Genomic DNA, 13,996 nt, shown 5'->3' with positions numbered 1-13,996 from the left:
AACACCTACTTGGCATTGTAGAGTCAAATTATTGATTCTATTTTTTTATATTTTGAGTATTTGAATACTTTTTTACTTTGTAAAAATACAATTATGAATAATGGTGAAGTTAAAGGTAACACAATTGTAGTTGGGAAGTGAATTTTGAATATATTCAGAAACTCTCATTTAGTTCTTTTTCTTAGCAGCATAATATTGCAATAGCTGTGTCAAAGTGTAAATCAGGCACTCATTTTATTTTGTTTTTCTGTCACTTTTCCAAAGCATGTGCTTTTATGCAACACTATTGAATAAAGCATGTTAATAGTGCTTGATAAGAACTTAAAAAGTAATTTAAAAAGTTATCATCACTTTGCACTTTGTGTTTTGCATGTTTTATGCACATTTCTGGCTGACAGCTTTTGAACATTTAATGTATTTCAAATTTCCAGTCCAAATTTCCAACTTGTAAAACTGAACTGAGTGAATTGATGTTGTGAATACCTAGGGTAAAATAAAATTTGTATTTCAATTTGTATTTTTCAATTTCCTAATCTAGGTAATCTTAAATACCTTTTCAAAAGAACTCAAGTATTAATTGATAGGGAAACAGACAGAGAGCATCATATACAAAAAGTAACACCATATGTTCTGTCATATCAGATTTCTAACTAATAACAAACTATATATTTCTATTTTATATAGGATAATCTTGCTCCAACTTGGATGGGGTGGAGCGCTGGTTCCTCCCCTCAGCCCCTTATTATGGGTACTGTATTACCCCTTTTGTACCTTTACTCCTTGCACTGTGACTTATGTGTAGTGGGGTGAGGGAGGGACTGGGAAGGGTGTAACTGCACCACAGTAGGGACAATAGAATATTTACTACCTAATTCACAATTTTCAATTGTCTTAAATTTATTTGGGGAAAAATACCTTTCTGCATTTACCTTTTGTGGATTTTAACCACAATGATTGATATCTTCATTAAGTATCACTAAATATGACTTCTTATGTGTATATTGAATTATCCATTTATGGGGACATTATTTGGTGAGGGTGGGGAACCCTGGTGTAGGACGATTGTGTGAAAATAATTTAACTTATTGAGCTGAAGATATGGTTTGAGGTTACATGCCTTGGCATTTAGTACCTTGGTATGGGTTCTGAAAATGGCCAGCTACATGCTATCAGTCTATTGTGTGAGCAGATGCTAAGGTGTAACATTCCAGGTTTTATAAGACTGTTATTGATTGTATGACATTTTCATTTTTTATTGTGTGAGTTCATAGAGTTTATTCTCAAAATGTAACAAGGCAAAAATATATTAAGGAAGAGTTGAATAAGCACTCATTTGTATCTTAAATGGGAAAAAAAACTTAATATAAAAGAATCAAATTATTTGAATTATGCAGAATAGAAACTCACCCAAAACTAAAACAGAAGCATCGTAAGTACTAAAATTGATTGGCTGAGGATAGTAGCTCAGTAGTAGAGCACTTGCCTACTCTACATGAGGCCATGGGTTTGATCCCCTGGACCACAAAAAAGAAGAGTAAAGAAGAGAGAAGAGAAGAAAAATATATAAACTCACTTCTTTTAGAATAAGTCGCTCCCAACTAACTTTCTAGGATCTCAGAAGATATAATAAAAACAAATCTACTTTTTTGTTTACTCTTGAAGTTTAGGAATATTGTACAAGAAGAAGAGTTTTTATTTCTGAGGTAGAAAAACCATTGTAATTTTTGTTTGAGTAATTGATGTGTCTTTCAGAAATAATTGCCTTAAATAAACCCACAACACAATTTTTATTGTTAGATTAAAAAACAAAGATTCTATTATTCTTTTCCAGACTCAGAAATGTATGATTTTTTCCTTTACCTACTTTTGATTTTTATTCATATAGTCTTCCTGTATTTTGAGTAGCATTAGAATCCAACCACTAATATTTATTCATCAGGACATTTCCTTTATTAGACATCTCTTTTTATGCACCTGAAAATATTACTTTGTTTTTTCCAATTCATTCAGACCAACTCTGCCCATGCATTGCCTGCATGGGAACCAATTACTGCAGTTCCTTAGAGACAAAAGAGTTAATACACCTCGCTCTATGCTGAACCAAGGATTTAGTTTAGGCTCTCGGGAAAAGACAATTCTTCTTATGATCCTTTGATGTCTAATGAAATCTTAAATATGAGATTTGTATAGTATATTTCCCATTACTATGTTAAACTTTTTTCAAGATAAAATTCTTCATCTTAATAAAATAAAATTTTTGAACGCTTCAGATGTATAACAATTTTGCAAATCATATCTTGAATCGCACTGCTACAGAGTACATGCTTGCATCTAATTCCATAATTAGAATTACCTGTAACTTAAAACTGGTTCCTGTTCCAAAGTAAATCTCTCAAATTCATTACTTTTCCCCCATTTATCTGTCCTTACTTCTTCAATTATTCTTCTCCCATATCTGCTATTTCCAGATATCTGCTATTATGATTTGATCAATAAATACTAAGTTAATCTTTGCTTCATTCTTTCATCCATTCAATCATTTTTATATTGCCCATATTGAAACCTCTTTGTAGTAATCATATTTTCCAGACACTCAAAGTCTTGGAGGAGTCACAAATATATTTCGCATCTTATATTTTTTAAAGTTTATTATCTATAAGGATTACATGAATACAATGAATCTAGTATAGAGCAACGTGGGTAACTGAAAAATGAGAGCAAAACTTAGGACAAGTGATAGGATAGACTGGAAAGAGCATGAGATGCTACTTTCTGAATTTAACCTGTTTTAACTTCATCTGCCTTATTTGCCAAGTAAGGACACAATACTAAGTTATCACATTATCACTACATTCCAGTATAGTAGAATTCTGCTTCTTGAATTCAAAGGAGAAAACTCTCATATCTATTTAGGTGGCTAAGTTAGGATGAAGGTTAGGCTCCATAAAAGAAGTGCTATTTGAATTAAAGCCTCTGAGAAAGGAGACTATTTCAGAAAGGGAGATATTGGACAAGGAATTCAAAAGAAATGGCATCTCAATTTTCTGGCAATTAAATTAGCACATGGTAACTCTATTAGTTGGGGCAGCATCAAGGGTAGGTGGCCAGGGAAGTTAAACTTGAGGTGTAGATTGTGGAGTGATATGCATATCGTGACAAGGAAAACATTTTTTGTAATTACTGGGGAGCCATTAAGTAATTTTAATATAGGACTTGGGGAAGATCAATTCATCTTATGTATATTGAAGGCAAGAGAAAGGAGCATTTGACAATAATACAAAAAGGAAGGTTATCACCAGGATAAGGATGGTGACAATGAGGATGGAAAAGTGACAAAAGTGAGAAAAATTTTGAAGAAAGAAATATGAGACTTACAGACTGATATGAAAAGAATGTAAAAAGTAGCTATACAGAAATGCAAGAAAGTGTCTGCTAACACTCTATACTGAGTGTTGAAGGTAAAATTATGTATTTTAATATGCAATTTTTGTATAACAGTAGAAAGAGCATTTTAGTGTGGATGACAAACAAAATATTCAGACAAGGATGGAAAGAAATAATAACTTGATTTCAATTTTCAAATCTCAAGTCTAAAAGAAATCTTATTGTGTCCTTGCATTTAAAAATGGAATACAAGGGGCTTGGGATGTGGCTCAAGCGGTAGCGCGCTCACCTGGCATGCGTGCGGCCCGGGTTCGATCCTCAGCACCACATACAAACAAAGATGTTGTGTCCACCAAAGATTTAAAATAAATAAATATTTAAAAAAAAAATGGAATACAAAATAGAGTTTTATTCAGTTAATTTTAAGATAGACAATAAAATAACATAAGGTGTTTCAGTTTGGTCAACTGTGTAGATCACATTATCTGGTTCTCTCTGGCTAACTCAAGCTGAGTTAACTTTTTCATATTCATTTCCCATGTTTATCATTACTAGTTTCATTATTTCCTTTGGCCCACTTATCACAGTGTTTTGTATCCTCAGAAGGCCTCGAGCTCTGTATAGACTTTATACAGTGTTTGAAAGTATAAAGAATTGCTTCTTGTTCTTTCCCCTCTTCCCCAGATAGATACAGATTTTTCTTCTAAAAGCACACTGGAATCAAAATACAAATAGAAGATATTTTTGGTGCCTGTTTACTTTGAATCAGATTTACAGCAATAATAGAGGTGCATAGGTGGAATTACTCTCAGCTATTAATGTTCAAGTCTGAGACACCAGCCACTTGCAAGCATTTTAGAGTCTGTCTTTATTTTCCCTCTTAGATATTCATGTGCAGCTCCAGTGGGAACTGTGGAGGAGGAATCAAGGACTACAGTGTTGTCAAATATGAAAACTCACATTTTTAATTTGTGGTCCAGAGAAATAAAGAGGGGGTAAAAACATTTTTCCATAGGAGAAAAGTAGATAATAACTTAGCACAGAACTTAATGTAATCACATCAGATTTGGGAACTATCTGTTGTATCCCTCCTTTTCTTAAGAAATCAATTTGTTTCATTTAAAATAAGTTTATTGGATTAAACTCAGTAAATGAAACAACTTATATGACTGGAGCTTGAAATAAACGATGTGATGATCTAATGAAATACATAATGCTAAATTGTCTTGCTTCTTATGCAAAAATTATTATTAGTCATAGCAATGCATGAATAATTAAGGCCAAAATTACATTAGGTATTATATGATATTCTTATTTTTAGACATATGAATTTTTTTTATTTATTTTAAAAGTATAATAGTCAAATCAACTCATGCCCAAATGTTTTAGTTTTGTTCTTTAATATATTGCCTTCTTTAAATGAGTTAATCTGTATAAGATTCCTACTTCTCTTTTTTCTAGTAAGCAGCACATATTCTGTCTTCATCTGGCAGCAAGTTCCTCTGATTTCGCTTTTCCTTTAATCTGTTAGAACTTCTCCCTTTTTTAAGCTTTAATTTTTTTGTTATATTGCCTGTATTTGTTTTCCTAAGCATATTGCTTAAGAAATAGTGGATTTCATTTCAATATTTTTTTTACTTTGATTTTAAAAGCATATTCTAGGATAAGTAGTTCTTGATATAAAAAAATTGAAAGATTAAAGATTACTAGGGGAATGTCTTTTCTTTTTTAACCAATAAGAATTCTGACTTTTCTTTTTTTCCATTTGTGTATTAGGTGGTTGTGAATGCCCTTTTAGGAGCAATTCCATCCATCATGAATGTGCTTCTGGTTTGTCTTATATTCTGGCTAATTTTCAGCATCATGGGCGTAAATTTGTTTGCTGGCAAATTCTACCACTGTGTTAACACCACAACTGGTGACATGTTTGAGATCAGCGAAGTGAATAATCATTCTGATTGCCTAAAACTAATAGAAAGAAATGAGACTGCCCGGTGGAAAAATGTGAAAGTAAACTTTGATAATGTAGGATTTGGGTATCTCTCTTTGCTCCAAGTTGTAAGTGAACACTATTTTCTCTGAAATATTTTTATTGTTCAGAATAATAACAACATAATGACTACAATTGTTATTGAGTTACTAAGAAGAAAGTTTATAGCATTTTTTTTTCTAATTTTGATTTATTAGTACAAGTTTGTGAGCCCAGGTGGATGGAAACTTCATTACATGTGCAAACATGGTCAATGTGGTCAATAGTGACCAGATATTGTAGGTCTTTCCATAGATCTTTTTTTCCTTTTTCCTTTATGTTTTTCCTTTTTTTCTAAATTTCCTTCACTTCGTATATGAACAAGTTGATTATTAAATCAATAACTTTGTTATTAATTTTTTTCTATTGCAATTGAAAATGCTTTTCACTGGTGGATTACTCCTCTCCCCAACACATAAATACTTAACACCTGATGAGATTGTAACTGATTTGGAGGAATCAACTGCTGTTTAGTTATATTATTTTGGATTGGAGATTCTGGAATGATATTTAAGTTTTATGATTAGATTCTTGCAATAAGATGAAATTAACACTTGAGAGCACCTGGACACAGAAAGGAACCACATGCAACTGTTGTCTTATCTCAAATGACCTCTAAGCACCATTATTTAATTCTATTTTATCCTAAATATCCTACTATGTATCTAAGACTAGTTCTCTAAAAAAAATGCAGTTCATAATTAATAAAAACACAAAAATTGACAAAACTAGAAATAATATTACGACACTTAGCTGCAGCCTCATTGCAATAAAGCAGTGAATAAAAATGGCCCAGAGTTTTTGAAAAATACAATAAAGATGCTACTCTGATTTGGCTGCTAAAAACTCAGCTTTAATACAAAAACAGAGCTTCTGTCAAATTTCTTCTGTTGTGCTTCTATAGGGTCTTTAGGGTAGAAATCTGGTTATGTTCACTGGGATAACATTTTTAGTTGTTCAACCAGGACAATCACTAAGCAAACAAACCTATACTCCTCAAAATCTTCTTACAGTTTTCTCTGGTGTCTTTACTATGATTCCAATTCTTCCCACCTTTTTGTTGAAAATTTTTGTTTTTCTTCTGGACATTTTAAATCTCTTAATGTTCATGCAATTAATATATGGATTTAAAAATCTAGCAAAATAATTTATTTAATACTATACTAAATACAGAATGACGTTTCTTTGGGCATTTATCCTATTTACTAGTACTCACACTTGTAAATGTTACTGAAGCATATCATTTCCTCTATAAAATTGAGGAAAGAAAATTTGAAAATTTTAAGCAATCCTTCAAAATGCTAACATTTTGAAAATATGAAGTCCTGTACAAAGTTATTAAATATGTTCTGCTACCGGAAAAAAACAACTAAAATATAGCTTCATAATTGGCTATATACAGAATCACCTCTGTTGATTAGTAATTCCTTGAAATTGTTCCACGAGTCTGCTTTTCTGTTCCTGTGCCAAGTATGTAATGGACTTGTTCTATCACTGACTGAAGCCATTGACACATTCAACATTTCTCTCTTTGAGGTACAATGTATTTCTATTGCCAAGACTCATAGCTTTCTCTTTCCATTACAACATACTCACTTGTCTATCTTCTCATGATGCCACCACTCCACAGTGTTAAGAGTTATAAAGCATGTTATGATACAGATGCTGAAAACTATTAGGCTCCTTCATTAGCTAAAGATCCACAGAGCTCAAAAATTCATATACGGGACAAGTTTAAAATTACAGTAAATTATTAAACTTGGAATCCTTTAAACTGAATACCAAGTGTCTACTGTTTTCCACTTCTCTTGCCCATATTAATGCCTTCTGTGCAAAAAAATACAAATAAAAAAGTGGAATGTAAGATTATTTCTGAATGCTTAACTTCTATAGTCCTAACAGTATAGCTTCAATACTGCTTTTAATTTATATATAAGGATCACACTCCACACACACACACATATATGTGTGTGTGTGGAGTGTGATCCTTATATTGTGACAAAAAACAGAAATCTCATATCAGTCGCTTTAAATTTCAGCAGATGATAATCAGATCTGATTTTTTTATTTTTTGGCTGCTATAGATATGATCAAATGTGTTTACATTTGTAAGGCTTTCTAAAAGTGTTCTACCAAATTGTAATAGCACTTTAAATTTCATGAATTCATTAATTATAAAGAATGGAGAATTATAAGTCAATTATCAAGCAGGATTATCTATAAAATGACCATTATGTTTATTTAGTATTTTGTATCCAAAATCCCTATAAATGTGTTTTGAAATGCTTTTCAAAAATATTCCTTTAAAGTGTATCTTTAAGAATATTTATAAACATCAGTTCTGAAGTATTTTGGCTCCAAAGTAAAATGTGTGTCCTTTTTAATAGGCAACATTTAAGGGATGGATGGATATCATGTATGCAGCGGTTGATTCCAGAAATGTAAGTATTCTTTATATTATAAGCCTTTTTACTATTTTGATGAGGTGCTTAAATAAACTCAACAAAACAAATGAAATGAGTCTATGTTGGTTAAATATATTCAAGAAAAAATATGACTCAGGTTAATACTTGAGTATAGCAATGTTTATCAGTAAAATCTCATTAAGATAAATTTAAAAAGCATGAATTATTTTGAAAGTCAAAGGTAACATAAGCGCATCTATTTAATAAGTAACAGATGTTCTTCTTGTTAATATTTTTCTATTTTGTTTCCTTTTTATTCACAAATTTTATAATCACTAGTAATTTTGGTTTGCAAAAGCAGGTATGAACAAATATATGATTTCCATCAGTTGCTGAAAGGTATAGTTACCCTCTATGTTAAACAACATGAAAAGCTACAGAAACTGTCCTAGGGCCACAGATTTACTTAACAGTCTCTTTCAAATCCATTCTGTTATATGATGTCAATATCCATAAATTTATTAGATCCTTTGAAAATGTTGTTATCACTTCTTTGCTAGTAGATTCCTCCAAGTATGTATCAGCTAAGATCTACTTTATCTAACCCCAATGTCTTCCATGTTTCAGTAATGTAAATTGATATTCATGTTTATTCTAATTTTAGTCTTCAAAACATTGTAAAATTGAATATTTTCTATAGGCCTTCCTCTTTCCATTCTGAGTTCTCATCTCTTTTAATTCATGATCCATAGACATGACTTTAACATCTTCTGTACCTGTAGTTTTTAGACTGAACTGATAGTTTGATTTTTACTTTTATTGAAAACACAATAGCTTTCCTTCTATGCTGAGTACCTTCCCAATAGCCTTCAGAATTGTGTTATTTGACCATTAAATATATTTTGCTTTATGTGTTTGGTCAGTTTTAAATCTACTGTCTCTAATAAGAGTTGAATTGATCTGGGAACTAGGTGTAGCAACTCTTTACATCTTTATTAGCTTAAAAGTGATAGCTCTATGCCTATTTGTTATACATACAATTTAGAGATTAAATTATGAATTGAGAATTTAAAATGAACTTTCCATTTATGTCTACTTGATCTGAAAAATCCAATGAGTGATATCATGTTGGGTAGGATGTCAACATACAAATTAATAATTCAGTTATTATTAGCTAAATGCATTCTTGCATATGTGAATGATTGTTTCTAAATGTATTCTATATGTATTTGTAGAAGTAATTTTTCACTAATTTTTAAAATGCTAAATTTTATGTACCTTAAAAACCTTCCAAATTCATCACATTACTGTCCAAATAACAAAACATTAATTGTGGTTACAAAAATTAGATTCTACAATATCATAATAACAATATTTTTCACATGAAAATATCACTAAAGGACTGGAGTTGTAGCTCAGTGGTAGATCGCTTGCCTAGCATGAGTGGGTCACTGGGTTCGATCCTCAACACCACATAAAAAAATAAATTAAGTAAAGGTATAAAAAATAAGATTATTAAAAATATATATCACTAAAGGATATATATATTTCAGAGATTATTTTTAGAGGTAGTTAACACAGGAAAAAATCCTGAAATATTACTAAGTACAGTATTTTCTATACTCATGAAAAAGGACCAGTGATATTTCCCACATTAAAATATATTGTAATATTTTGCAAAATATTCTCCTTTGGTAGGTGGAACTGCAGCCCAAGTATGAGGAAAGTCTGTACATGTATCTTTACTTTGTTATTTTCATCATCTTTGGGTCCTTCTTCACCTTGAACCTATTTATTGGTGTCATCATAGATAATTTCAACCAGCAAAAAAAGAAGATAAGTATTTCTAATATTTTCTCTCCTACTGAATTAGAAAAAAATAATATTTAGGATACTTTATTCATCAAATGAGTACTCAAATTCAAAGAACAAATGGTTCTATATATGGACTATTTTTTATTCCTCCTCCTCTGCTATCAACTACCACTCTCTTTCAGGCTGTAGAAAGCTGAGAATGAATGATTGTTCACATACCTGTATGCAGGCTCACCAAATATCTCTGCTTTTTCCCCCTATTTTAATTAAGAAATAACATTGGCTGTCTTTTGAAAGAAAATAATTTATAAAAATCTACAAAAAAAAACCTGAGGAATGTTCTACTTTTCCATGTTTTGTCCTTATAAATCCCCAGGCCCCTTTATCCATATCATCAGTTAAAAAATTACTAGAGGTTGGAAAGTGGAATAAAATGGTGGATAAAGGCAGGCTGTATTTGATCAGTGTATGTTGTATCTATCCATCTATTGAAGTATCACACAAAGCCCCACTGATATGTGCAATTAATACATGTTGATCAAAAAGAAAAAAACAGACTCAATCTTTGCAAGAAGTTAGGCACCAGATATAAATTTTCTCTAGTGTTTCTTTTCATACTTTTTTTTTCCTTCTTGTTTCCTTTTATAATGTCCATTTCTTTCTCCCAGATATTTAAGTATAAGCTATCACTTCGAGTCCTAAATTGTACAGATCTCTATTTGTAATTATCATTTATGAAGCTCATTTTATTGTTTATATATGTTCATTATAGAAAGCATGAAAAGTAAATAAATATTGTCACTTGGGTTAACCACTATTCATATTTCACGTTCTTCTATTCACAATGTTTCTATGTATATTCTTATTGTTGAAATTCTTTTTTTTCATCTACAACTTAAAATTTTCTTTGACATAAGTATTTTCCATTTTTAAGTCTTTATGTATACATTTTAACAGAAATTATTTAACCATTCTCTAACAAGTTGATAATTTAAATTCCTCCTAATCTTTAATGATTTAAATACCACCTTGTCAAATTTTTATATCCCATAAAGGAAAAAAAAATAAACTGAGTTTTTAGCTATTCCTTAGGATAAATTCCCATAATTAAGTGTTTTCCTTCCCCAAAATAATGTAGGCATTCAAACTACTAGTAAATATATATAAATGTGCAAGTGGTGCTTGCAGTTCCCTTGCTGGTATCAAAACTTCTTTGATTTTGAATATTTAGTATTTGACAAGATGAAAGCTACAATTATTTTAATTTTTCTTACGAATTGATTTGAATGGGATTTCAAGTGTCTCTCAGCCACATGCATTTTTTTATGTACTGTTACATCTCATTTGCTTAGTTGTTTTTTTATTATGTAATGATTGCTTTTTTCCCAATACAAAACATTTCTACTCCTAATGCTAACATTATTCTCTTTACTAATAGCATAATCTTGTCAGTATCAAGCTTTTCCATTTACTCATCAGCTTGTGTCCAGTCCTCTGTCCCTACTGTCCTGTCCCACACCTGCTATACTTAGGATTTCTGATTCATCCCTCAACTCATCCAGTTCTCTTTCCATTTCTTTGATTCAGTTCTTGACAGAGTCAAGTGACTTTCATGGCTAACTCCAAACCATCTTGCAATATAAATATCTTTAACTCTTTGCTAAATTTGAATAAGAACATCATTGTATTTAACTCAGAAAAGTAATATGTTGCCAGGCACAGTGGCACAGTCCTTGATTCCAGTGACTGGGAAGATTGAGAAAGAGGATCTTAAGTTTGAGTCCAGCCTGGGCACCTAATGAGATACAATCTCAAAATGAAAACTAGGGATGAAGCTCAGTAGTTGAGTTCCCATAGGTTAAATCAGCAATACAAAAAAAAAGTAATATATATATGTAAGGAACTAAATATATATTTACTATCTCAGTGAGCCAAATTTTACCACTCCCTGAGTATATGATCTTGGGTAAGTGCTTATAGTTTATGGGGTTTTTTTCTCAAAATAATAATAATAATAATAATAATAATAATAATAATAATAATGTCTTTTTAATGAATGTAAGAACTAAATGAAATTACAGTGCCTACAAAGTACATTTAATTGCTCAAATCCTCAGCATAATCATGCTAATTGATTCAAAATTACATTACTTTTTAACTGTCCCTTTTTATTGTAATTGAAAAATCATGCACAAATGGACACAGTTTTAACCAGTTTTGATTTTTCTTTTCTATACTTTGGAGGTCAAGACATCTTTATGACAGAAGAACAGAAGAAATATTATAATGCAATGAAAAAATTAGGATCGAAAAAGCCACAAAAGCCTATACCTCGACCAGGAGTAAGAAATATCAAATGATATGGGGGGAAAAGTATACAAAACCAAAAAAAAATGTATGGGTTTTCTCAGAGAAAAGAAATCAGCTAACATTTCCAACAACAAAATTTCTTTCACATTTAGAGAATCATTAATTCATACTTTTATGGTAATGGTAAAAAAATGTAAAAGACTAAACAAGATGGCATATAAAATGTACCTTTGTCTTCAAAAGATTTAGAACTACACAATTAGAATCCAAATTAAATGGCCAGAGAATGTGTAGACATTTGAGCTGCAGAGAGAAAGTTAATTATCTATTTGTAGAGTAGTTGCCATTTAATGCTGGGAAGTGGGTAAACCTTTGGATGGGGCTAAGGTACAAGTAGTTTCCTACTAGATTCAGAGGTTGATGAATTGTAAAGTGAAATAAAATTTTATTTTCATTTTATGTTTCCCTAGAAGTACTGAGTGTTTTGGAGAAGGAAATAATTTCAGCAACTACCATTCATATTGACTATAAATTTAGAAATTACTAACTAATGTCTTTTAAAAAATCAAGGTCAAAAATTAAATTTCAACATGATAAATAACAATCTTTGTATTTCCATGATGAACTAAACAAGCTGTGAAAATGGAGAGACCTTGCTCACATTAATGATTTTCATGACAATGTTCTTTGAGCTCAAATTTGGAGGGAGCATCAGAGAAAATTCATAATGCTAGGCCAATAGTGCCTTTTTGAGAATGATGAGAAATATATACTTTCCTATGTTGATACTTATTACTAGAAGTAGAAATGAGTCAATGATGTGTATAGAAAATGTAGGATACTAAATATCCTTAGATTTTTTTTATTGGCCAGGGAAGTAGATGGTGGCCTTCAGTGTCTGACAGTGACAGAACTGGGGAAGAGAACTACAAATCAGTTACAAAACATGTGAAATTTTTCTTTTAACATCAAAACAAGGAACGTAATTCTGGTCTGATTATCCCTGTGGAGGCTCAGCATTTTGTTTCTGACAATGCTAGCGAAGACTCTTTAGTAGGAGAAATATCAGTATTATCATATGTGGAATGTAACTGTATGTATCCTGAGATTCCCAAGTTCCCTTTAATGATTCTTTGAGGATAAAGGAAATTGAATATTAACATTATTGTACTAATAGTATTAATCCAACTGATCATGGAAAAGTTTGGTAACATCAAATCAAACAGGTTTCTCACCTCATAATTTTAGTATATTGATATGCATTTTGTTTCCTCTGACTGATGTATACAGTATGTGATGTTTCCTATTAGAAACTGTTTGGACAAGGAGTTGCTGTTCTGATGAATAGGTACAGACAAATAGCAATTTAGATAACTAAATTTTAAATATCAATGTGCCATAAATCATCCCTTACAAAAATCAGGGTCAATCAGCTATAATGTACAATATTAGAAAGTGAATTAATGCAAAAAATTGCTGATGCATATGCTAGTGTGCAAAAAAATAAAACTGTTGCTAAAAGCATTTCTGTTTCTCTACAGAACAAATTTCAAGGAATGGTCTTTGACTTTGTAACCAGACAAGTTTTTGACATAAGCATCATGATTCTTATCTGCCTTAACATGGTCACAATGATGGTGGAAACAGATGACCAGAGTGAATATGTGACTAACATTCTGTCACGCATCAATCTGGTATTCATCGTGTTGTTCACTGGAGAGTGTGTGCTGAAGCTCATTTCCCTCCGCCATTATTATTTTACGATTGGCTGGAATATTTTTGATTTTGTGGTTGTCATTCTTTCCATTGTAGGTAAGAAATATTTAAGATTTCTCAAATTCAGTTAAAAAAAGTGAAAGGTTAAAAACAACTTTGGAATAGAGGTCCTCCCAACATTTAATCATTGTGAATATTTTGATGCATTTCATCCAGAAGTATAATCAGGAAAGACATTACATTAGAGAAAAGCTATGGAAACACCAGCATGTAGATACTGGTAGAAGCTGGTTGAAAGATAAGGAAAAATAGTACAAAATGATGATAAAGACAAGGA

General features: G+C 31.2%; 1 protein-coding gene across 9 annotated transcripts in view; it reads left to right on the top strand.

The window, feature by feature from the left end:
- Positions 1-13,996, top strand: part of LOC107136895 (sodium channel protein type 1 subunit alpha) — a 939,664-nt gene that overhangs the window by 127,313 nt on the left and 798,355 nt on the right. For 3 of the 9 annotated variants that reach the window (XM_015479267.2, XM_015479266.2, XM_015479265.2), the window contains exons 22-26: positions 5,161-5,442; positions 7,801-7,854; positions 9,517-9,654; positions 11,871-11,975; positions 13,485-13,755. The exons of 5 other annotated variants lie outside the window; for them this stretch is intronic. In XM_015479267.2, coding sequence (XP_015334753.1) covers positions 5,161-5,442; positions 7,801-7,854; positions 9,517-9,654; positions 11,871-11,975; positions 13,485-13,755 — 850 coding nt within the window. The remainder of the gene's footprint in view (positions 1-5,160; positions 5,443-7,800; positions 7,855-9,516; positions 9,655-11,870; positions 11,976-13,484; positions 13,756-13,996) is intronic. One more of the 9 variants, XM_048812404.1, reaches the window with a different exon arrangement.

The sequence above is a fragment of the Marmota marmota genome, unplaced genomic scaffold, assembly GCF_001458135.2.
Source record: "Marmota marmota marmota unplaced genomic scaffold, marMar, whole genome shotgun sequence".
In the NCBI taxonomy this organism is placed as follows: Eukaryota; Metazoa; Chordata; class Mammalia; order Rodentia; family Sciuridae; genus Marmota; species Marmota marmota.
This window is presented reverse-complemented; position numbering and strand designations above follow the sequence as displayed.